The following is a 26,352-nucleotide window of genomic DNA, read 5'->3' as shown; positions in this document are numbered from 1 at the left end:
AGGAGTGGGTAGACAACAAATTCCAGTGGTCTGGATGACTCATCTCCTCAAAATTAAGAGCGTGTGTTGGTGTAAGCGAGGCCCACAAAGAGGGGACCGGATGCCTCTGGAAACAAAACTGCTAGTGAGGCTGCCTGGGAGCAATAAAATGAAATGAAGTTCAACAAACATTTCTTGAGCACCCAGTGTGTAAGTTTTTTGGGAAAGAAAAGAGCAAACGTGAGGGAAAGAAGAGCTATTTTATCCATTTATTATATACAATATTAAGGCACACATTTAAGCAGCAAAGAATAGGAAAATCTTTGGCTGACCAACAGTATCAATATTTGCTGTGGGGCTTACGCCATGTTCTTGATTCTCCCCACCCTGTACACAGACCCATCTGGCTGTGCAGCTCTGTACACCCCCCTTCAATACAGACTAGCAAGACGAAGATGCCAAAATGTTACACCCGAGTCCTCTGGAGAGCACACAGCACACTGCCACCAAGCACATCACACACACACACACACAGACACACACACAGACACACACACACACATAGCAGGCCATAGCGTGGTGGCACAGAGGGCTGTTCTAGCTTTGGCTGAGGTTGGTACGGGCAGGTGCCCTTGTGTCACAGAATTTCACAGGTTCTGTAAGTGCCTCGTTGAGGAGGAGGTTCCACTGTCCCTCCGCAAAAGGGAAAAACACCTTAATTCAAAGAAAACCACTGTGGATAAATTTGCTTACATTCTGTTTTGTAATAAATACTTACAGGTGTCTATATGGGAACAGAATCCTAGGCAAAACCACATGTAAACACACCACTGGGCAGCGAAACTTCGGGAGCTGATACAAGAAAATGCTGTATTTATACTTCATTATATTGAGAACAATATTTTAATGCTGTAGAGAAGCAAAAGTTTCATGACAAACACCTCAGTCAGAGCATAACATGAGAATAACATGCACTAAGGATAACACAGTTTTACAGGGTACCTACTGGAGGTTTACACTAACTAATATGCACCGACATCTGTGTGTGTGCAAAGATGTGAACACATACAAGGCATGGTAAGAGAAGATTTTTAAAAATGAATCCACTAGAAGTTACATGTACTAGTGACAAATGTCCTCCTTAGAAGTGGTCACTTTGAGAGGCTCTAGGAGTCCAAAGACTCATTCTTAAGAAACATATTAGCGTTTTTTGTGGTTTTTTTGTTGTTTTTTAAAGCTAAAATGGTGTGACTTACCTTAATCACACATCTTTACTTATTCAACTGAGCAAATGATTTGGGATTATTTCCAAACTTAATTCCATTCTCAAAGGATGAAGATTTCTCATCTCTAAGGATAATCAAAGGAATGTGCTAGGTCCCGGACGAAGGTCATTCCAATATAGAGTCGTTGGCAAAATGTTTCTAGTTGGGCAGCACTGCCGTGATCAATATAGAGTCTCCCAAAGGGCCACCATTTAAGGAAGGTGGGGTGAGATGAAACACTTGGATCTTCTGGATATTAAGAAAAGAAACTCGACAACACAACCCTATAGTCACACCTCACAGGTATGCACTTACATATACACATATTTATATACCATTAAATTACTAAATGAGAAAAAGGTATACTACTTAAAAGGAGGAGAAAAAAAATGCTCATTGGTTCCAGAAGAAATCCATTTACTGAAATGCTGACCTTTACATGCTCCCAGCTGATCAGCTTCTGGCAATGTCTTAATTACTCTGCCCATCTCCCATGGAGCCACACGTCAGAGGCAAACCCATTAAACAATCCTCACACTGAATGAAGATATTTTAAACACACTGATTAATGAACAAGAAAGGAGAAAAGAAAACCAACGTTTATAAAGCATATACCACAGCTGCCTCAGGTTTGGGGATTGAAGAAGCCAATTGTGGGCGGGATGCTCTCTGGCTCCACAAAACCACTACCATTTAAGAACAACCGTGGGCTCTCACTTACCATGACCATGGTTTTCCTGCCCGTGAGGCCGGCAAGGTCACTCGGAGCATACAGATACATGCCCCACCGGTGCCTATGCAGACATGGAGCAAGACTTTGCTTTTGGAAAATTCGCTCCTTCTGGGAACCCAGTCCTTCTATGTTCACATCAGTCTGCAGCACTCAGAAGGTGGCTGGACAGGGAGAATTTTCCCATTCCGCCAGCACTCAGTATAAAGGTGCTTCAGCCCCTGCATCATGAGGATACAGGTGGCGGAAGGCAAACCCGGGACAGATGATTGGCTTCTCTGCAGGGGGGCATCCCGACAGCCTCTTCCCTGAGTATTGGAACAACTGAATTCTCTGTTCCAGGTTCAGAACACATTTGGAGCAACTGTCTTGATATCCAACCCAAGCCCTGTGCAGTTCAATTCACACATGAGCTCCAAAAAGCAGTCCTGGAAGGACTGAAGAGAGAAGGCCCCCCAGGGGGCACCCCTGTCCTGTGTGCCTGCTCAGAACAGGCTGAACTCAACACCACCATTGGCTACCAACCTCTGGGAAGCAGAAGAAAAGCTGAGCGAAGAAAATACTAAGCAAAGGAAGATTCTGTATATGCTCTGAAATGAGTTGCCGAATCCGGCAACGCCTCCTAGTCCATATAATAAACCCTGGGCGGCATATAATAAAGCTGCCAGACAACACATTCAAGGAGGAAGCAGAATTACTACGGCCTTGTCTTCTCACAAAGCCAAAGCCTTTATCCTTCACGCCGAGATAGGACCTGCAAGTTCCATCATTAAGACAACACCGGGAAGTTCTGAAGATGTCTAGGCCTCTGGACAATGTGTCAGTATGTTTTAAATGGATGTTTAAATGGAACACAAAGATCTCCATCTGTGCCTGGTGTTTATGGGCAAATTTCAGAGTTCTGGGCTTTAGTCCTATTTCTCAGCTCCCGAGAGCAGTGCAGCTCTGCGTGTGCATGCGCACATACCAGAGACGGGACAGAGCAGGCCAAGACATGGCACCTATAGATTGTTAGTATCCCCACATCAGAGGCCGTCCAGCCTGTGACAAAGGCACAGCCCTTTGGGATGCAAACCCTTGGTTCAGATCCCAGCTTCTCCTGGCTGGGAAGCTTTGGGAAGGGATTTAATCTCCCCAAGCCTCAGTTTCCTCTAGTGAAGTAAGGATTAAAAACTTGCCCTGGCTCCCGGGTGGCTTGAGGACTCCTTAAAAGGCATTTACCACAGTGCTTACATACGGTCAGCACTAAAAAAATAGAGCTACTACTATTTTTGTGAAAATCAAATGAGATAATATATTGTAAACTGCCCAGAACACAGAGTGGGTGCTCAGTATCGGCAATCCCTTTCTCCCACATGCAAGAAAGGCTTCGAGAAAGCTATGAAGATGAAAAGTGTCAGGGGCTCTGGCTCAGCAGGAAATCTCCCATAAGGAAGACTTCTTAAAGCTATAGACCCCTTCTCTTATAGAAAAGTCTTAGCAGGTCAGAAGAAAACAAGATTGACAAAGATCACGGCACAACCGAAATGTGGTGGTGTGTGTGCTTGCATTCTAACAATGAACATGCCTGGCAATTCAGGGGACCGAGGACAGCGTGCCAGCCTTGTGTCGGAGCGTGCCAATGAGGTGAGCCGGAGCTCAAAGATGAGGTCTGGGGGAAACCAGGCTGTGGCTCTCGCTCTCTCCCTCTTCTAGGGAAAACAGCCCAAGTTTGGTGGTCCAGACATGGGCAAGGGGGCTGGCAGAGGTGATTTGCGCTCCTGGTTCTAGAAACTTTTTTTCCACTTCCTGGTAAATACCTAACACTAATCGGGGGTCAAACTGTCCGTAAGAGAATCAGCTGCCATCTATTGAACCTCGCCACCCACAAAAAGTGAAGGAAACCCTCTACCCCTGCACCTACATGATCCATTTCTTCATTAACGGGGCCTCGGGGCTCGCTCCCACACCCCAGGGCATTCAGCAAGCTCCTCGGACCCTGCAGCCCCTCCAGTTTCCCAGGCCACACAATACTCAGTGACGCTTACCCTGGGACTGAAGGAGGCGACAAGCATGAAGCATAGCGCTCAGAGCGCACCGCAGAGCAGAGCCTGGGAAGAGTCCGTTCCTGCTTCCTCTGTAACACTGAACAGCTCTGAGGTCCCTCTGAGCAAAGCCACTGGTTTCCTCCCTCCCCTTCTCTAACTGTCACCTCTGTCATCCTTCTATCTTCTCAGTTTGGGGAGGCTGTAACTCCACCCAGGTTACACACCGAAGACCAACCCTCAAATAAGCGACCCAAGCCAAATTTCCTGAGCAGTGTTGTGTCTGGGGCTTCACTGGGGTGGGACTTGAAAAAATCTCAGACCCAGGGCTTCTCCCTCCCACCCCTGCCCTGTCCCCTTTCCCTTAACTAAGCATGCGTGGAATAACAAGCATCCAGCTGACCCGGAGGGAGAAAGATATCAGGATCCCGCCAGAACATCTGACAGCCTGGTCAACAACTCTGCTCTGATCCAGCACCTCCTAGATCTGTAAAGAAAGCGTCTTCCGAGGAGTTAGAAATGAACTGTCACACACAGTGATAAGGAGCCCATACCTCACTCACTCTTAGCTCTTTGACATGGTATTGCCATCTTACTTTGGACAACTTGACCCAAACTGAAACCTAGAAAAACCTGACCACACTATACGTATACTGGCCTGTTGGGGTTACAAAGCAAGTTCATGATGGAGAAAAACTGATGTCACGGGTACCTGTGCGCTCATCAATAATGACCAGAGGAGCGCGAGAGGGTGAGGCGGGGGGACACATGCTCGTGAGCCACAAATACTAGAATGTGTACAAGGTGCCTGCTGAGATTCTGGAGGCCACCAAGTCAAGTGTCATTTGTTTCCTGGAGTGCCATCCTGAAAGTCTTATCCCAACAGAGCAATGGAGTAGAAATACCAAGCTCTGTGCAAGAGAGCTGACATGAGAGAGAAAACAGCCAGGGCTGTGAATATCTATGATCGTAATGTAAGATGTCACACGGACCATGGGTCTTCCACCTGGTAAAAGCTTACCTAGTTCACAGGCAGAATGCGATTAACAGCTGCAGCCCAACTGCTGAAGGGTAGAGGAAGCAGCCAGGGAGCCAGCCTTTGGCTTTGTCCCACTGGTCACTATTAAACACAGCAGGAGGTTCAGATACTGCTGTAATAAATCCCAGACCTATACTGCCACGTCTTATTTAAAAAGGAAGAGAAAAAAAGAAGGAAGAAAAGAATAAAGTTAAAGAGAATGAAGCAGAGACAGACATGAAGTCGGGGAAGTTAGGGAGGATGAGTAGCAAATCACAGTGCCCCCACCCCGTTTAGAAAATACTGCTGAATCCACAAAAGTTAAGAAGCCCCATAATCTTCTGAAAATCCCAATCAAGCAGGTAATTAGATGAGGACCGTGTTTTACATTCCTCGTCACCCGTGGATATTTCTTCTCGTCGTCACACCCACACCCTTTCACAGGACACCCCATGGATGGCACATTATGCCCAAATGGGCTCTCCAAGATTTCCAGGAGGTTCTTCTTAAACAAAAGATGCTAAAAGGCAAGGAGAATGGGGGTATTCCAAGGAAGATCCATGTTCGGGTTTATCTGTTTATAACCAGAGAATGGGTATACACAGACCCTCCCCACGAGATACATTTTCTATACAATGAAAAATTCCATTTCCTATTTCTTATTTGTTTCCGAACCTACATGCATCATCTCTCTGACACCGTATGCAATAAAAATCCAAAAGCTTCTCTTCATCTTCACTAATGTAGGTCTCCTGATTTTTTTTTTAAAAAAATTTATAAAAAGTGTTCTTACTAATGTGAAATCTTTATCAGTTCAAGTCATTCTTGATTTTCCATCCACAACCTTCTTGATCTTTCTTCTCCCTCTTTGCCACATTCCTTGTTTGCTTGTCAATGTCCCGTTACAAGATTCAGCAGGGGTGCCAGCGTTAGATGAGAACCTCCATCATCTCCCCGTCAGGGAACTCGGGCTTGTGGAGCAAGCAGCTAACTCGGCCTTTGTGGTCAGGTGACTTCCCGTGGCCAGGAGAGCTCTCTGCCAAACAGGAGGGTAATATCAGCAGCCAGCTCCTCAGAAGGGGCGTGGGTCTTACCAGTTCTCTCTAAAATGGAACCATTTCCAATACCACCACCCACCACCTCTGTATGTTGGAAAGAGCACATAAACCGGCCCATGGTGGAGCCAGGTACTATACCTACGTTCTCTGCTTTCCTTGGAAAAGTGAGTTTTAGGAATTAAATCTCAATAAAATGACAATGCGGTATTTACTTGTCTGTTTTGTTGGATGAACATAAAGAACCCTCTTGGAGGAAACAGTTAATGTATGCCCCCAATAGCCCTCCGCCCCTCAGAAGAATTCCTACACAGGGCTATCCCTATGAGTGAGATTGGTCCCCAGGACAAAGCCAAGTCTCTTCCTTCCCCTGGAAGCTTCTGGACTTATCGAAAGTTCACTCCTCCCAAGCTGTCATCTCTTAAATGTTTTAAAGTGACTCATTAGTACTGGCCTGCGTGCTGTGCCACAAGATCCCCTCGTCTGCCTTCTCCTTCAGTCCGGAGGTGCTCCCACCCCCGAATCCTTGTCGAGTAAGCACCTTGAAGGCCCTGTCTATGTACCCCATGACTTCGATGTACCTGGTGCCTGGTACTAGCTCCCCAAGTTGTGTACTCTTTTAAATAGTAATAAATTAGGAGGTGAGGAGTGTCTACATACATTTTATTCCCATAAGAGCCCACATAGCCTAAGTGCATTAAGGGTCACCATCATCGTAAAAGACAAGACAAGAAAACCCATCAATTGAGAGCTAATTGGGGCCCCTGCTCCCTGCGCTACTCAACAACAGGCTCCCTCTCTCAGGCCAGAGAACTCTACGGTTTTCCATAGTGTGAAAGGAGGTGGGAACCTCTCACCCAGTTTCTCTGCAGTCCCTTTGGCCGCTGGGTGTTTCAGGACTGGGCTGTTGGAAGGGGTCGCGCTCAGCCTGCCACGGCTGGGCAGGGAGGCCATGCTGGGCCAGAAGAGTTCAGCACCCTTGTCTGTCTGGGTGCTGCTGTCCCTGCTGCTTGTCTTGGCGTGAGCGCTGCTGGCCGATGTGGGGGACAGTGCTGCCGCAGATGGGGTGGGGAGCACGGGGGTGGACGCGTGTTCAAGGTGTTCCTTCCCTAGCAGCAGCCCTAGGGCAGAAAGACAGCTTTTTTCAATGCCATTCTTTAAAAACAAAACAAAACACCCTCGTGTGCAAGATCATTTCCTTCTTGACTGAGGGTTGTTTCATTCATTCCCTGAGTCATTCACCAAATGCATTTATGAGCACTTACTATGTGGCTGATTAACTGGGAAGCACTGAGGAAATTTAAAACACAAAAAAGAAAGACCTTGCCCCCTCTCTAAAAATTTATAGTTCGTTTATCTTTTTTGAGGGGAGGAGCAGCTGTCAAGTAAACTTAAAATGTGGTAAATATTAAAATATGGCTATAATATGGTAAATAGTAGGATAAAATTATTCTCAGGATGGTAAGAGGTGCCCACTAGCCAGTGTTGAGGGGTTGGGGGCATGTCTGCAAGGCTTTCTAGAGATGATGCTTGCTTTCCCCATTGTGGTCTGGGAGGGCTAGCCTTGAGCAGTGGTGTGTGCTTATGAAGAACTGAAGGCTTCCCTGGTCCTAGACATGGTCCCACTGGCCTGCTGTGTTTCTGAACGGCCCACAATTCCACCCCACTCTTGATACTGGATAGTCTCCCGCAGCCCGGGTTCAAAAACAAGCATGCTTCCAGGTCAGAACACTGAGCCGTGCACGTTATTCCCTAAAAGAGACCCCTGCAGGGAAGAGCCATGTCCTCAAGAAGCAGGAAGCCAGCTGGGCTCCTGGAAAGGGCCACTTAGCCACGTCTTCCCGCTCCCCCCCGAGAGTAGAGAGGCTGTTGGAGGTGAGGGCGTGCTGGCTAGAGAAAGGGACACATGATGGACAGTGCTGTCCTTTTCCTCAATGTCTTCCAACAAAGCTGGACAGGAGAACAACTTTATTTTTAAGTGGTGAAATTTGGCACACATTCACAACACGCCACAATACTAGCCTATAGACAACGTGGTGAGCACAGCCAACTAGTTGTTCACGTATGTTACCTCGCCAGCAATTCATAAAGCATCCTCAACAGGGCTGTTTCAAGGTGCCCATTCATAACACGGAGCATTTCAGTTTGTCTACAGCAGTGCTTTTCAAATGCAATGTGCCTGTCAGTTACTTGGATACACTGTTAAATGGACAATTCGATTCAGTGGGTGAGGCCTGAGACTCTGCTTCTCTAACAAGCTCCCAGGTGATGCCCCTGCTTTTGGTCCATGGACCACACTTTGAGTAGCCAGGGTCTTCGGCTAGGTGCTGCACACACATCATCTCACTTTATATTTCCCAACCGTCCAATGAGACAGGCTCGGTGTTCTCCTCTGTTTTACAGAAAGGGAAACGGAAGCTCAGAGAAATTAACATCTAAGAAGTAGCAGAAATGAGATTCAAACCCAGCCTTGCCTAACTTTAAGTCCAGCTTGTGTTCTTCCCACCTCCTTAGCTGCCTGTCAAACCTCCAGTCTGACAAGGATATTCTTGTGGAAATAAGTCACTAGCCTGTCATCTCACCTGGGAGCCCCTGAGCCACCAGGAATGTAGACACTGTCACCTCTACCTCCTTCCAAAGCCATCAGGCAAGAGATCGGAAACATTCTGGGAACTGTGAAGTGGCCTGTGAATATGTGCCTCTGCCGGGCCCCTCAGAGGGCCCCTGGTTTTGTTATATGTGGACACCAATTACAATGACAAAAATGGAAAGAATACCAGCATCGAGAACACAGCAATTCTACCTACACACTAGGTCTTCAAGCTCCCAGGCCTGGTGTAGACATGTGCATGCTGGGAAGATACAGGCATAGACACTAGAGAAATGCCTGCCTGGCTGGACGTCACCCACTGGTCCGAGCACATTTCAGACTCCTTTATCAGGCCTGTCTGAGCATCGCCTCCCAGGCTCTCTAACGGGTGGGGAGCTAAGTGTCCGTGGCAGGGTCTTTGATGATCCCAGCTGCTGTCCACACATGTCCTCTTTGAAGTGTATTTCCTTGGAGGGCAAGCTCTGCTGAAGCGACCCGTGGAGGGAGTTCAAATAGAGATTCTGGCTGGGTGCCTTTGATCCCCCCAACTCTGTCAGGTTCATACTGGAAGCTCTTATCCCCTTTGGCACAAAGCAGCCAGGCTCCTCTGGGGTTCTGTGCTGACAAAAACTGGCTCTCGGCTCCGCAGATAAACAAAACACACTCTGACCCGGAGAAATGCATCAAAGGAGGGCGAGACCCCTGGAGTTGTCAGAGTGCAGGGGAAGATAGTGGAGGACGTGTGTCTGGGAATGCTGCCTGTGTGCCGGGTGGCGCTGCCTGCTTCCTCTCCAGACTCAGCCAGCCCCACTAACCAGCCGGACCTCGCCCTGGGAAACCCATTCGTGGCTAAGACCACATCTGCAGAATTCTCCTCAAAATTCTGCCTGTGCAACAACAATACAACAAGAACCACCACCACCAAGCTCCAATGCTTGAGCATACTTCTTCCAAAGTGCTTTCTCCTCATTATCTCATTTTGTCCTCACCACAGCCCCATGAGATAACAAGGCAGACATTACCCTGCTTTCCTAGCCACAGAAGCAGAGGTACAGCAGTCTTAACAACTGGTCTGGGGCACAGCCAAGTTCAGAGGCCTGACATCTCTAGGCTTTTTCCCATTAGAACATTTTATGTTGTAACGGTTACCTTTACCTCAAGTTTCAACAACAACGATAATCGTTATGTGAGTCAACCCATGCCTCATAGTTACTCTGGTGGTGTAGCCTTGGCTTCCACACACTTCATGTAATTTCCACATCCAAAGTATGATTGACTATCCACCCCATTTCACAGATGAGTAAACTGAGATTTGGAGCTAGTGACATTTCTGTGTCCCATGAGCCAGATATCTCAAAAGTGTCAGGGCTCTTTCTACCAGATGAGGTGGCCTCTCAATGTTTGTGCACCTCTTGCTTTCCAGACCCTAGCCTGAAGGAGGTGTGGGGCTCACCTATGCTCCCCTTCCAGGTCCTCTCTTCCTTCTTCTCCTCAGCTAACTGGCTACTGGTAAGAGAGGTCTGGCGAGAGTGTGTCCCGGTGGCCGCAGCAATGGATGGGACGGAGCGGGCTGGTCGCAGGCTCGAGGAGTCCGTCTTCCCGGCATCTTTACGGGATCGTTGCTGCAGAACCTTAATCATGGCATCCTTCTCTATGATTTTGGCATGGAGATTTTTAATGCTGTAGAACAAACAAAGCAAAAAAGTCACAACCGGAAGCCATTTGGCTAGAAAAACTGGAAATGCTTCTCTTAGGTTGCCCCAGGGATTTGAATGATAAATTGGGATGGAGAGTGAAACGCAGTTAAGTCTTCAAACATTTATAATCTGCAAATTGTATAAGACGGATCTTTTGTAGTAGATCAAAAGGGTGTACCTTCTCTGGACTCTCAGGAGATTCTGGGACATCCTGGGAACCTGAGGAAATACAGTTAGAATGACTGTGGCCGCCCAGCAGGGACCTTCTGGACCACGGTGTGCTCAGGGACCAGCTTAGAGGGTCTAGGATCCCTGGCTGTGGGGACTGGAGAGCAGCAGGAAGCACAGGAACGCTGACACCTTACACAGCTTTCCCCCCAAATCAATTTCCCTATTTTCTGAGAAAAATAACTCCAAGGTGGTATTCTGGGAGAAGATAAGTTTTCCCCCTGAAGGCCAAAACCGAGAGTCAGAAAACAGGTGTGGGTTCTTTTCACAACCTGGAGAACAAGAATTTGCGGAGCCTATTAGCCGTCCAGAACGGGAAAGGGCTGGAGAGGGAGCACAAATGTTGGTCACTGAGGTGAGGGGCCGGCGTGGAGTTGTGCACGAGGCTGTCCCTTACGTGTACTCCATGTCCTGACACCTCTTCGTGGCCTGCACCACCTCCTCCTCCTCCTGCCAGATGTGGGCCTCCAGCGAGCTCTCGCCGTAGCTGCCGTTCCTCGAGTGGTTGATGATCGTGGTGTCCCTGGAAACACAGGACACAGAGAATGATGAGTATGCACACGGAGGCATCCCAGAGCACCACACTACAAATATCTCCCTGCATCTCCTTCACCCGCTTTCCCTCTCCTAATAAGTCCTGGCCAGCTCTCTCCCTCAAACTCGACAGAATTAAGACAGTATCTAAGAAAAACAAAATAATATCCAAAATAAAAATTCCCTGCCCTTGCTACGAACGACATTGTATACTGAGCTCTGTGGCATGCTATGACTATATACACCTACTGACACGTGGGTGCTACTATTGCATTTGTTAACTGCATGTGTTGCTGTCTCCATGCGGGCACTCTTTCACTTACTTATCCTTCTTGCCTTTTTCACTCTGAGTTAAAGTTTTACTTCTATTTCACACTCACGTAGTAGCTATTTCAGTATTTTACGGTAAAATGGAGACTCAGTAAACACTTGACACTGGGCCTCTCGGACAGAGACTCGAGCTGAAATCTTCCTTCACGTCCGCATTCTAGCTCACTTCCTGTTTTCCTGGCCCTTGCCTAGGATTCAGGTCTGCTCAGCGTGATCAAGTCCAGGAGGTGGAGTTAGGGAGAGACAGACACAGGCAGCTGGTAGCAAGTGTTTGATGGAAAGCAACTGGTCAAAGAGAACTACTCCTGCCACTGGTTTTGGCAATTTAAACACTCCTAATTAACAATGATTGGTAAATAAAATAAGACAACTGTGCCGTCTAAGTTCAAGAGACATTTCCTCTTGCACGAAGGATGACAAACAAGGCTGAGCTAGTGTAGTGTGAGTATATCGTATACTGAAAGACAGAAAAATACCTCTGATCAGTGAATACTAAATTAAGAAGAAATGATACAGCCAAATATGTCCTGTCTCTTTTAACGTCATATTCCCATGTTACAATCATATTTAAAATCTTACAGCTCTTTTCTAGAACATTCAAAAACAGCAAAAAGAGAGCCCCTTCTTTCATCTCTTCTAACGACAGCTATCAAGGAATGAGCACTTCCTTCGCGCTGAGGACTGGGTAAATATACATATCTCACTTAGTTCTCACAGGAACTTGTGCAAAGGTATTATCCTCATTTTGCAGATGAACAAACAGGTTAGGTGGCTTTGCAAGAATATCCAATTAATGAAGGTGGAAATGGATCCAAATCCAGATATTTATAACTACAGTGTCCATGCCTCCAACGTCCCTCTACACTCCTGCAGTTTCTTCCTATGTTTTTGGGAAGAAAGCCTCGGCAAAGATGCTCATAGATAAAATAAACCAGTCAAGTGGGCACACGAGAAAATGTGGCTTAAGTGCAAATCACAGCTAAAAATAAATCATACATAAAGCCAAACAATGTAGAAAACAAGCAAAATGCTTTAAACATACTGGCAAAATTATAAATGTACACTACAGTGCACAAAAAATCATTAACAGGAATTATAGCTGGAGAAACGTTTTCCACCAATTTACTTTTACAATATAAAAGTAACGTTTATATTGCTACTGGGGCTTTAGTGTGCTCGGCCAGTGGAATGGGGTCTGGTTCCCTGGTTATAACCAGCCAAGAATTATAATTTCCGTTTCAAAGCCAAAACTAAGTGTAAAATTTCATGTTTATACTGCCACGTAAGGACAGCAGGCACAATTAGATGAAAACAACTTAGAAAGTAAAAACACAAGACTCTAAAAAATATATATTATATTGCTTTGAAATGTGTACAACGTTTCTAAGCCATAAAAAATAGGTCCAACCTCTCAAAGAATGATCAATGGTGCCCAAACACACCAAGATGGCAAAGTCAGTTGGGATACAAAAATCATTTTCTTTGTTTAAAAATCATTGCTCATAGATGTGAAGTATGCATTAGTGGCTGAAAAGATATAAAACTAATGGCTGGAGATACTCACTTTTACCGATTCACATGCAGCCATTTAACATCTAGACAAGAGGTCAGAATTTTAACCTTTCTCAAAAATTCTTCATTTTCCTTTTCTCTCTTTCTATCAACGGAAAAGCAATGTTGAAATTACAGAGGTTTTCTTTGAAAAGAACATTAAGATCAGAGCTAAAACCCTGATTTTTCTCAAGACTGTGGGAAGGAGTGGTCAGTATGGGGGAAGGTAGTTCCCACAGAATTATTAGATGCTCAACAAATACATGTAGAAGTAAAGAAGGGGGGAAGGGAGGAGTACTGAAAAGGGCCCCCTTTTTTCCCTTCCTTCCTCCTTTCCTACTTCCCTCCCTCCCTCCCTCCCTCCCTCTCTCCTTCCCTCCTTCCCTTTCCCTTCCCTTCCCTTCCATTCATCCGTCTATACAGGACTCCAAATAAGGCCGAGGAAGAGAACAGGGCTAGGTAAATCCCACAGGACTATTCTCTAAGGGCAAGAGACGTTTCCTCTTGCACAAAGGATGACAAACAAGGCTGTGCCAGCGTAGTGTGAGTGACTGATGATGTTTGGGCTGGCTGGTTCTACTCATGCCCCCACCATCCCACTCCTGTACGCATGACAGGGGTCTTACACTTTATATCTGTTCATTCCCCCCTACTTCTGATTTTACATTCCAGGCCTATTCGTCCTCTTAGGGCCCAGGATCCCAAATATGCATCTAATCTGATAAGTCAATAAGAGCTGAGACAATAATGACACATAAAGGCCCCCCGTGTCATGCTTCCAAAGTAAAATATTCACATTGCTATTGGGGCTTTATTGTGCTCAGCCAGTGGAATAGGGTCTGGTTCCCTGGTTGTAACCAGTCAAGAATTATAATTTCCGTTTCAGAAATGTCTGAATGAAGTGACACTGAGAAAGGCATTTGCAGAATCACACGTCTGTAGTCAGCGATAGTGGGAGAAGCCTTGAATGTGGGTGTCCTGCGTCCCTGTGCAGTGTTCTCCCCGTTAATAAACCACATGAGTGACAATTCCCAGGGCATCACTGACAGCTATGCCTCAAACCAAAGTTAGCAAAAAAGCCAAATCCCTCTGTAACTTCACGATGGTTTGTTCGCTTCCTCAGGATCGAGAGGTGATTTACTTATTACCTCACAAAAACAAAAAGCTGAAAATAAAAACATTGCAATTATGCAAATACCAAGAAATGTTTCTAAGAGCTTCACTGTTCTCACGCATACAGTGCAAGTGCTGAACTGGAGGCTGCGACCTCCGCCACCTCTCCGTCACGACTCTGGAGCCTTACCCCACAATGCACATCTCAAACGTCCTATTCCCACTCCCGGAGGCTGACTCACATGGAATATTGGGGGTGGTTTTCCCTCACAGCACAGACATGCATAAACAACATTTGAGCACAAGAAAATGATCTCAAAATGGTCATTTTCCACATGAGTCTGTGGATCTCTCTAGGTGTGAATGTGCTGTGGCCCCCAGTGGAAACATCTTGTACGCATGGCACTGCTCTCTCCCCCAGTTCCCGGAGGCAACATCTGAGTGTGATGCCAGTGGTTCTTCTGTGCTTAAGTAATGAGCACGAGAGCCCATGAATGGCTTATAAAGTATGCCCTCTCCACCCCAATGGGCCTTCTCTTCCTCATTAAAGAAGAACCATCCCAAGGAAACGTGGGGCAGACTATAAGATTAGGGTGTATCCTTAGTGTTTGCTCCTTTCACTGGATTCAAGTCCAACCATCCCAAATGGTACAACAACAGCCCTCATTGAGTCTAGTTTCGTACTGTGTTTCTCTGAAAATAAGACCTCGTCGGACAATCAGCTCTAATGTGTCTTTTGGAACAAAAACTAATATAAGACCCAGTCTTATATTATATTATGTAAGATGTGGTCTTATATTATAGTAAAACAAGACCGGGTCTTAATATATTAATTTTTGCTCTAAAAGGCGCATTAGAGCTGATTGTCCGGCTAGGTCTTATTTTCGGAGAAACACGGTAGATGCTCCTTTGAAATTTGAGGATCTCCTTCAAATATACTGACCCTAAATTTTAGTGAATTCCAAACAACTCTGCCCAATATAGCTTATGGGCAAAAAGCAAACTGGTGGAATGTGGGGTGCAGGGGAGAGGCAGTGGGAGACTTGACTGACAGAAAGCACAGGTGAGCTCCAGTAATCACGCATGTAGGTGAGCACCAGCAATCAAATGTGACTATCTGCTGACTCAGACAAGAGTATAGCTTCACAGAATTACTTTGGGAATGACTGAGCATTCTGAGCTAATTTTAAAAGGAAGAATGAGGCTGTGTGCCTACAAAAAGGAAAGAAAGCCATAGCGATAATGAGTGACAGCAACAGAAAACAATTTCAAGGCAACTGAGATCAGGCTTTAAGTCAGACAAATCTCACTTTGACATGTGGTCCCACCACTTACTACCAGGGTGGCTGGGAATAAACCACTGCACCTCTCTAAGCCTCACTTCTTCACCTGCAAAATGAGGGTAATAATAGTTCTTCCTCTCAGGGCTGTTACGAGGATTACGTATTCTTCTTGTCTGGCCCATGATACATGCCCACTGTTAAAACGGAGCATACAAAAGACGTTCACAACGTCATTGTTGAAGAACACATAATCCCACTGTGTAGATGGATATCCTTTACATGACAGAATGAATCCCCCTTGTGGGCCTCTAGGCTGCCGGCCTCACCTCTCAGCTGCGGCTGTGGCTGCGGCATTCATGGCGAAGTGCCGGATGGTGCTCTCCTCCAGGTACTTCTGCTCCCACTTGGTCATGTCAGCCTCCAGGGCCAGGATCCGCTCCTCCTTCTCCCTCACAAGTTCCATGAGGGCCGGGGCATTGTATTCGGGCATGCTGGCTGGCGAGCCGTTTCCATGTTTCTGGAGAAGCAGGAGAAGTTAACAGCTTGATGCTGAAATGGGGCTCTAAAGCAGACCCTATAAACCGTGTCTATCTGCGTAGTTCCCCACAGAGAGCACACATGCTTCACCCTCAGCACGGGCACACACATTGTCATCACGCTCTTGCTCCCTCTCCAGCAGGGATGACCAAATTCAGTGGTTCCTAACACCACGCTACCAAATTCCTCCATCTCATTTAAGTCTCATGGAGCTCTATAAAACAGACAATATCATCCCAATCTTACAGGTGAGAAAACTGAGCTTCTGGGGGGTTAAATGAACTGTTCAATGTCTCTGAGCTAATCAGTCGTAGGGTCAGGATTCAAATTCGGGTCTGTCTGGCCATACAGCTCTGTGTGACAGGAAGTGGCTTGTTCAATGTCCTGCAGTTAATGTATTCCAAATGTAACAATAGGAACTAAGTCTTGGGCACTTTCTCCAGTGTTCACGGAAGTGATTCCAGTTGTTTGTTTCCCCCTAAAGCTTGGAGATACAATGTAAAGGCAAAGGAAGGGGCAGTGAGATGCCCTAATATGCTCTATGAGCTGCAGTGCTGTTATCTGGGAAACTGAGAAATTAGTACCTGCCCTGCATAGAAGCTGAGAATCAAATAATACATACGAAAGCATTTAATACATTTTAAAGGGTTAAACAAAGTAAAGTGCTACCAGAAATCCTTTAATGCAAATCAAGCTCATTTTTAAGCCCTGTCTTTTCATCTATGTCTTAAGATAGGAAATAAAGTTGTTGTGTTATCTCGACTGCTTACAAACTAAGGATACTCACATTTCAGATTTCCCCCCTTTTTACTTAGGTATGTTATTTCCTCTAAACAGCATGACTTTGAGGATGATGAAGTTTGGAGGAGGTTCTGACTTTAGGAGAGAATGATTTCATCCCAGCTATTCTACGTCCTGGGACATACATTCCCCTCACGTTTTCCAGGGATCACAAATTTTAAATGCAGAGCTGCTTACAAGGTGAGAGGTACCCGAGCGCTTTACCCCAAACCATATTAAATTACCTAGAGCAACAGCTTGGGCATCTGAGCTGCTCTGATGGAGTCTAATCCTATCAGAGAGAAAAAAAGCAAATGGGCCCGTGGACTTTTGTAAACCAAATGTTTCCATTCAGTTTTTTAAAGCTACAAATACAAACTATTCTAGGATCTTGTCAGTGAGCAACATTAAGCAAGAGTAGAGCGGAAGGCATGTAGCTGGCCCCGTCACACTATCCAGGAAGTCACTGACCCCTCCTACTCCCTCTGGCCAGGCACTGGCTTCAAGTAGGTAGACAAATAAATCAGGCCATCGAGATGAGAAGCTTCCCTGTTTTAGAAACTTTCCAAGAAAAAGATCCCACAGCCTCACTAAGCTGCCATTTATGTTAGTCAGTTTCTATCAAAATCCCTTACGTTGCCATCTCAACTAGCTTCATTTTTCAGAATCCTCTTGCCGTCAAATGAGATCATGATAATGCTTCATAGAGCAGCTAATTCAGAGCATTAAGGGTTATTCAATAAATGCATGCATTTCAACATTCAAGCATGCAGAGATAGCACGGTCTCACAGGTAAGTATGCCGGCCAGCTCCCGCTGCTCCTTCACTTGTCAACAAACATTTACTGAGCATGTACCATATACTGGGGGTACCACCGTGAGAAGTATAGGTAAAATCCTTGCCCTCAATGTGTTTACCTGGGAGGAATGTCCTAATTAGCTAATGACCTTGGGCTGACTGCCCTGTGCCTCATTTTTCCTCTTCAAGGACATCCCCCCTTCACTCTTCTACCTCACAGGACTACTGTGCAAGTAAGATGTGAAAATTATTTTGAGCTCCTTGCAAGACAGATAAAATTGTGAGTTCTTAAAAGTGTGAATTTCCCTCCCTCTTCCCTTTATTTCCCTTTCACTTCCCCCAGCCTCTGAGACGTAAGTACTCCCTCACCTCCCGACGGGGAGGGAGATGACTGACACTAACAAGCACCTGTTCGTGAGAAGGTGCTCTTGTATAGGGTCCTAGTGTCCTGACCTATGTCCAACCACCCCCTTCTCAATCAGCCACATTTCTGTCACCTGTTTGTCAGCCGAATGGAAAAGCTGGAGTAAGGGAGGAATCTGGGAGAGGATAGCAAATGCCCTAAGCCTTCAAATGACTCAAGGTAATGATGATAATAAGAACAGCAATGATAGTATTCTTTCTTAATTAACCGCTATGTGCCAGGCACTATGTAAGCACTGTGTGCACATTTCCTTATTTGCAGTTAAAAGTATAAGGTCAGTATTACTTATTTGACCTCATTTAGAGATAAGGGCGTTGAGGCTCAGAAAGCTTACTTACTCAAGGTCACTTTTCTAGTAGGAGGAGCAGGCAGGATTCAACCCTGGTTTGTCTAACCCTGGAGCCCATGTTCTGAATCCATTCACGATTCCATGTCACTCTGCTCACCTCCAGTCTACCCACTTTCTGGAAGGTTCCAGGGCACCTCGCTCTGGAGCTCACCTGGGGGCTCTGTGTGGTGAAGGGTGTGGGTGGAACGGTTCAGCTGTGCCCTGGTGTCAGTCTAAGGGGAAAGCCCTTGTGTGAGGTATTGACTTAATCAGTGCTCTAAGCTACTCTCTCAGTGGTCCCTTTTCCACAGGATAATTCCCTGTGGAAAGCGGCTTTCTGGGGTGGGAGGAGATGACAAGGAGCTTTGTTATAGTGGGACCTCAGTGTGCTTTCTAAAGGGATCAGAGCAATGCCTTGGTGACGCAGGGGAGAGGAGCATGGTGCAGTGTGAGCTGGCCACGTCTAGGACAGGCGAATGCAGGAGCTGCTAGAGAGTGAATGAGGAGGAAGCTAAGCAGAGGGGCCCCTGGACACCTTTCGCAGAAAGGCTAACATTCTCGGGAGACCCCACCTCTGGAGTGCACGAGAGGTGGCTGCAGGCATCCCTGCTGAGGGCCGGCGGGGCTGTGCTCACCGCACGAGTCCACGGACTCCAGGCAGCAATCTGACCAAACTACAACATCTATCCCATGGAACTAGTCAGAAACTCTAGGCACTGGGGTGGATTTACTTGTAATAAAATTTTTTACCTTTTCTGTGTTTAGCATAATGTATGCTCACTGGTAAAATGACAGAATAAAGAGTAAGGAGTAAGGGGAAAAAATAAAAATAATACTAATCTTTTTAATGAGTAGGCAAAAGCGACAGGGAAATTCCTAAGTGTCTTTCGTATCATAGGAGACGGATTAACACACACATTAAAAAGCAAAAAAAAAAAACCACTATACTACTTTTAAAGAGATATAGAGTTACAGTTCTGTGTAACTCTAAAGATTATCTCCCTTCTCTTTGGTCTCATGCCAGCCATAAACAGCTGGAATCTGCTATCAGTGCCCCCAAACCAAATTCAACATGCAAGCCGAGTATTTTCCTTGGGGAGCCTCAATTCTGAAACTTCCTTCTGTCTTCCGCAGGTATGTTTAAATCTGCCAGCGGCCTTTACACATAGCAGGAATGTTGTTTTTGCCGGTCTGAGGAAATACTGGGTGTGAATGTGCATGGGTCTGAGTGTGTATACTGTGAATGGTCCTCTGGGGCAATAGAGATATTGTTCAAATAATTCTAACTTCACATTTCTTCCTGATAAACAAGGATAATGGAATTGAGTCCGGTTTCATAGCACTCAAAATAGAAGGTCCCAAAATAAGTACTCGAACTATGGGATATGAATGACACATTAACTAGAAACAAACCTTTTTGGCTCTAAGTACTGAGATGTGCCCATTTTGTCAGGCAGATTTGTTATGTATCCTCCCGGTGCGAGCACGGTACCAGGCACCTGAGAACCCTGCCCTCCGGCTGTGAAGGTTCAGATCTCAATAACTGCACAGCAGAGAACAGCTGAAGGGTAGACCACAAGTGCCAGGGAATGTACAAAAGTCCAGAGACAGACTCACCCTTCCTTACGATCCATCAACTAAGCCAAGATGGTGGGAGGCAGGCTGGGTTTCTTCATTTTCTGGGCAATCTCACTAACACCTCCTACATCAGCCAAGTACACATACCCAGAGGGAAGTGTGTGCGCCTGCCATGAGAAAGGGCTGGGCTGGCCTGAGTAGACGCTTTCAAGTGTTTTCAAGTGTTTCAACCACAACCACTATGCCCTATCCAGTAGATAATTCCATGGAGCCCTGTCTGGAATTCGCCTGGTTCCCAACTTAGGGCACACCCTTCATCAGCTGCAGTGGGGGCTTTGCCCACCTCCCTGGTTGATGACACAAGAGCCCAGGAGCTCTCTGGAGCCAGGAGCTTTTGATTGGCCGGAGCCCAGTCTGGCTGCAGAGCTGTCCTGCAGGACTTATCCGCTCATCCAGGTGTGCGTGGACCCTGGACTGGGGGGTTTTACCCTGAGCTGATCTGTAGCTGAGTTACATTAACACTGTTACCAGGAGAAAGAAGAAGCAGGAGAACTAGGAGTTTATGGCCAATATTATATTCCAGGGATAGTCCTGAACTCCTTCCTTTGCTTTACCTCTGAAAACTCATCGCTGATCATGTCCTACTAATTTCATCCCGTGACTAGCTCCCCCACAATGATACCAACAGCCCTCAGGCCGGCCTCCGTGACTTCACCATCCACCCCTCCAGATGCTCCTGACACCGCCAGGAGGCTCCTCTCCCAATCCTTTGTTCCACATTCCTCTCCAGTTTAAAACTCCCAGTCCTTGGCTCTGGGGACCACAGGAAAAAGTCCACTCTCAACTTGACCAACTGTCTTCCACAAACGGGCCTTTGCCCCCTTACCAGCACCTCACTGGGCATTGTCCCCCAGCTAGCTGCACCCAGCTGTCCTGAACCTGCCATGCCGTGTCACACCTTTCACCTTTACACGGTCTCTTCCTCTACCTCTGATGTTCTTCCCCCCGGAACCCCCAACAAACTCATCTTTCAAAGTCCAACGCAATGTCCTCCTCTGTGAAGCCATCTAAAGCCACATTCCCCGATGCCCAGCCGCCAGGGGTCACCACTTTCTGTAAGGATGTCTATCACTCCAGTGATTGGACTGCCTGGTTCCTCCACTGGCTGCTGTGTTGCTTCCCTAGGACAGGACGCTCTCATTTACCTCTGCATCCTCAGAAGAGAGCCTGGGCCATGCAGGTGCTCTGCTCCAGAACGCTTGCTGAAGGAACATGTGGGATTCTTCTGTCGGCCCCACACCCAGCCCCTCACCTGCTGCGTTCTCAGTGCATCCAGCTCTCTCTCCAGCCAGGTCCGCAGTCTCCGCTCCATCTGCTCTCGCTTTTCACACGCAGACTGCAGCTGGGTCAGGGCCTGCTGCAGCTTCTCAACTTTCTCAACATAGGCTTGCTTCTCTCGTAACTGAGCAGAGAGGAAAAAGGAGCACAGTGATTCTCAAAGCTGGGGTCGGAGGTGGTGGGTCAGACTACCTGGAGATCCTATTTAAGCTACTGGTGCATATACCCTCCATCCCCCTATCACTCAGATGTGCTGGGACAGAAAAGGTTTAGACAATGGTCACCAGTTATACCCAAAGCACTGGGACGCTTGGAACTGAAGACCTTACCGGGGTACCTGCTTTCAGTTATGTACAGCTCCGAGCTCAACCCTTGGTTATTGCTTAGCAATTATGGTATTTGCTGGCATTGGAAATGAGATTAAGAGTCTTTAAGGAAATCCTTATTGCTAATGTTTTGAGGAAATCCTTATTCTATAATGTTAACGGAAAAATCCAGAAAAAAAATTATATACGAGGTCTGACAATTAAGTTTGCGAACTTGTTGCAATGACGTTGCTAACCTTTTTTGATATCAGAGGGATTATTCATTATGAATTTGTACCAACTGGATAGTTAACCAAGTTTACTGTTTGGAAGTGCTGAAAAGGCTGCATGAAAAAGTTAGACAAAAACGACCTTAAATTTTCGCCAACAATTCAAGGCTCTTGCTTCATGACAATGCACCAGCTCATACAGCACTGTCTGTGAGGGAGTTTTTAGCCAGTGAACAAATAACTGTATTGGAACACCCTCCCTCCTCACCTGATCTGGCCCCCAGTGACTTCTTTCTTTACCCGAAGACAAAGGAAATAGTGAAAAGAAGACATTTTGATGACATTCAGGACATCAAGGCTAGTATGGACAACAGCTCTGATGGCCATTCCAGAAAAAGAGTTCCAGAATTGCTTTGAAAGGTAGACTGGGCGCTGGCATCAGTGCATAGCTTCCCAAGGGGAGGACTTCGAAGGTGACCACAGTGATATTCAGCAATGAGGTGTGTAGCACTTTTTCTAGGATGAGTTTGCAAACTTAATTGTCAGACCTCGTACATTATCACAACTATGTCTGTCTGTCTATCTGTCTATCTATTTACCTATCTATGAAAAAAGACTGAAATAGTTAAAAGCATTAACCATGTTTATCTGTATGGCAGAATAGCAACTTCTCATCTTCTTTATTCTCTTCTGTATTTTTCAAATTTTCCATAACTACAAATTATTGTTAATTTAGAGAACTGTGTATGTATTATACATGCACACCCATTGTGTATGTGTAAGTAAATATAAAAATTTATTATAGATATTTGCAGAGTAACTTCCTCCTAAAGACTTCAGAGCCTTTCTAGATGAGTAGTTGACAGGCCTGAAGAGACAGGAACACTCAAACAACACAATAACCGAGGAGGTGGAAATTAAGGTGAAAACGATTTACGTAAATGTCACATCAGGTAAGGACTGAGAACCCTGATCAACAGCTGCTAATTCTTACCCTCAGACTTTGTTTTCTTCCAATTAGGAGTTTGGCCCTTGTTCATGAATCCCAGGCACCTTCCTAACTTTCTGGGAACTGGCTAGTGCCAAAAATCCGGCTGAGGCATTTACTTATCTGGTACCAAGTGAGAAGACACCAGATACTATTTCCTGTCATCCTGCACCTGGTGTGCAGAAGCCTTGCAGGTGACTCAGATCCTGAGTTCAACCCACGATTGCACCGTTGGAACATACTAGTGATGTGGGAGCTCCCTGTAAAGGGTGGTTTCTGACTTAGCAAGCAGGCTGTCACGAGCTATGCCTATATCCTAGCCAAAACACAGGAATAAAATGGAGGAGCTGCTTCTGATCTTTCAACGGAGGTTTTATACTTGCTCTTGGGATCAGTTTTCTTCTGGTCCTTTCACTCACTGTACTTTTGATTGTTTGATTCAATTTAATAGACACTTGAGCACGTACTAACTGTAGGATCCTATGCTAAAAGTCTCATCTGAGCAAATATTTTGTGACTACCATTCATGTACCATTTACTACATCCTAGGCTGTATACAATTTTCTACGTGTGTAGCCACTAGAGTATAAAAGCCATGAGACTTGTCTGTTTTGGTGCCTGTTGGGCAGAGCGCAGTGTGTCTCCCATACCTGGACGGTACCTGGGATTCAGTAGGTACTCAATAAATATTTGTTAGATGAATGAATGAATATTATCTCTAATCAACTGCAAGACTCTTGAAGCCATGGATTTCTCTCATTCACCTTTGTATCAGCCTTAAGTCTAGCAAGGAGAGTATATTATGATGAGGATGATTAATAATAACAGTAATTAATTTTAAAGCACCACCAGGCCAAGCTTTGTGCTTTACACACAGTATCTCATGTAACCCTCCCAATAATAGTAAAAAGGTAAACTCCATTTAAAAGAGGAGAAAACTGAGGACGACAGAGGTTAAACGACTGCTCGAGGTCACACAGCTGATAGGTCCGTCCAGGGGTCAGGATTCTAACTCACATCAGTCTGGATCTAGTGTCCAAGCTCTTTCATGGGAAGTTACGGTAAACACATAATATAAGCCATTTAGACCGAGTAAGGCCCTTCCAAAGAAACTTTAATTAAGGACAAGGAGTGATACCAGCAGCCAAACACATGAGACATTTTGGAGAGGCTACAATCAAACACAATCAAACAAAGATTTGCTATAAATATAATGACAAGAAAAGATCCACAAAGAACCCATCTTCAAGGAGTTCACAACTTTTACTTTCATGGAAACATAGAAACAAAAAAGATTTTAAAAATTATAATTTTCCTTTGCTCCACACACGGAGATGGAGCTTCAATAAGCGATTTCAGTTATAACAGTATTAAGGGGTCTTGATTCTTGAGACAAGACCCTTATCAACTTAACAATCCTCCCCTTTAGCTGCTTTAACCTTGAAGTTGAAGTTTGCTGGGACACTGAGTTACCTGGCATCCAGTTAGCTTTCTGAAGGAATCAATAGCTTTTTATTTTCAATAGCAGCAACAGCTGGCTTAATAACAATCTTGTTTTCTGCGTGTCCGGCACCATGCTAAGCGTTTCGTATAGACTCTCTGGGTTCTATGTCTTCCAGACTTTGGATTTCTACTTTCCAGGTGGCTCCTGCCTATTTCTTCCTCCTGCTCTGATGCTGTCTACAGTCTGAATGCCCTAGCTTGGACCTCGTAAGTGGTCATTCCACTTTCACAATCAGGTTGAAAGGAAAAGTCTACCTTGCAAAAAAATTTCAACGGTTGATTTCATCAGAAATCACTAAGTCCATTAATACTTGAGTGGGATCAAAATGTCCTGGGTGGGAAGGGTCATTGCATGGCTGAGCCAACTTCTAGAGACTGGAGACAGGTTTGCTGAACGCCACCCCTACCCCACTCCATCAGAGGACTTTTGACTTTTTAACTCAATCAAGAGCCCAAAGACAGAGCAATTGAACAATTTCTTTCTAAATTGTTAGTCTCTTTTCTCTACAGGTACCAGTGGTTTCCAGTCCTTCCATTTATTTCTAGCGTTGCACACTGGCCAACCATGTAGGCTGGGTTTTAGGCTAAAAGAGAACTCTTAATTGATTGTATTCACGTATGCTTTTCATACTTTGCCTGGCTGGCTCTGGCTTGAAGCAACTCTGTTTTTATGACTTTTTATTTGGGAGGTCTCCTACTTCCCTTCCCCTGACACAACTCCTGGCGTTGGCTCCGGTTCAAGTTGCTAGGTGAGGAAACTGAAATGGAGGCCCTCAGGGCTCCGCCCCGCACCCCCCCAGCCCCACCTCCATCTCACCTCCTCTTCCAGCTTGATGACCCTGGCCTGGGCGTTGCTCAAAGCCTGGTCCAGGATCTCAATGTGCCTCCTGTGGTCCTCACTCGCAGTCCTCACTGCTGCTAACTCCATTTCTAACTTCTCCTTTTCCTTCAAGAATTCTTTGTCTAGAAGGAAGACAAGAACAAAACCAACTCTATCAGAAAGCGCTCACCCTCTGGGCTCACTGCCAGGCTACATCTGGCAAGGATTAAAAATAAAAAAGCACGCAAAGAGTAGAGGGTTGAATTACTGCTTTTGCTCCCTCTTAACAGGGGTGGCATGTGAGGTAAGGAATTTCAAAAATCACTGTTAACTCTTGGAGACATTCAGGCCACAGTTCCACAGAGGAGTGGTACACAGAGCACCAGTGGCCCCCTATTCCAATAACTCACTTCTGTACGACATTTACTTTAAGGCTTCACATTAACTTTTTACCTATGAGTTCATTTTATGCTGACAACCACCCTTGTTTCCATCTTCCAAGCCAGTGATGAAAGGGCAGGCAATACCAACAACAGTACTAATATTCTCATTCATAGAAAAATAAACCAAGGTCCGGAAGTTTAAGCTCTTGGTCTGAGGCCAGAAGCAGAAGGGAGCTTCCACCCAGGCCTCCCACTTCCGGCTGGATCCTCTTCCCATACGACCCGGCCCCACATTTTCCCCTGGTTCTGTTGAAGAAAAAGAAGGGAAATTGCTCTGGATTTAGGAAAACTGCTTTCCTCTCATTCCATGACAATTTAACTGACGGTGATCCTGTCTCGTTGCACGTGGAAAACAAAGGCTGCCTTGTACTCAGCGCTTCCATACTACCTTCCTATGATGTATCTGCCATTTTACTTAAGCAGGGAGGGCCAATAGTGTCCTGGGATCAGTATTATTTATCAAAAACATTTTTCCTCTTACAAAAGCAATACATTTCATTTTATAAATAAATTAGAATATTTAGATGTATTATTTATAATATGGAAAAATTTGAGTGGACTTAATGTATAAGACTAAGGGATTGGTTGAATAAACTACTGTAAGCTCTACAATAGAATAGGAGGCCACTGTTAAAATTAAATAAGTGAATTTTAGTGACATGGGGGGAAAAAAAATCCTCATTATTGACCAAAGGTGGTTGGTTACAAAACCCTATGCGCACTATTCTATATTTTTAGAAAACAAGGCATATACTTAAAACAAGAGCAGCAGCAACAATAACTAGAAATTGATTTCTATGTGCTCACACCATCGAAGGCCTCATACTTGGTTATCACAATCCTCACAACACAGAGCACCAAAGTCTGGAAGCCACACCAGCAT

General features: G+C 45.6%; 1 protein-coding gene across 4 annotated transcripts in view; it reads right to left on the bottom strand.

The window, feature by feature from the left end:
* Nucleotides 1-229: 229 nt before the first annotated feature.
* AMOTL1 (angiomotin like 1) overlaps nt 230-26,352 on the bottom strand; it is a 123,127-nt gene continuing 97,004 nt past the window's right edge. For all 4 annotated transcript variants that reach the window (XM_081063602.1, XM_081063600.1, XM_081063601.1 and 1 more), the window contains exons 7-13: nt 25,024-25,169; nt 21,155-21,304; nt 15,724-15,914; nt 10,984-11,109; nt 10,115-10,341; nt 6,929-7,192; nt 230-6,052 (exon numbers count right to left, since the gene is read on the bottom strand). In XM_081063602.1, the coding sequence (XP_080919728.1) occupies nt 5,946-6,052; nt 6,929-7,192; nt 10,115-10,341; nt 10,984-11,109; nt 15,724-15,914; nt 21,155-21,304; nt 25,024-25,169 (1,211 nt within the window). In that variant the 3' untranslated portion in view covers nt 230-5,945. The remainder of the gene's footprint in view (nt 6,053-6,928; nt 7,193-10,114; nt 10,342-10,983; nt 11,110-15,723; nt 15,915-21,154; nt 21,305-25,023; nt 25,170-26,352) is intronic.

The sequence above is a fragment of the Rhinolophus hipposideros genome (assembly GCF_964194185.1).
Source record: "Rhinolophus hipposideros genome assembly, chromosome: 10".
Classification (NCBI taxonomy): domain Eukaryota; kingdom Metazoa; phylum Chordata; class Mammalia; order Chiroptera; family Rhinolophidae; genus Rhinolophus; species Rhinolophus hipposideros.
Note: the sequence above shows the minus strand (reverse complement) of the source record. Positions and strands in the feature narration are given on the sequence as shown.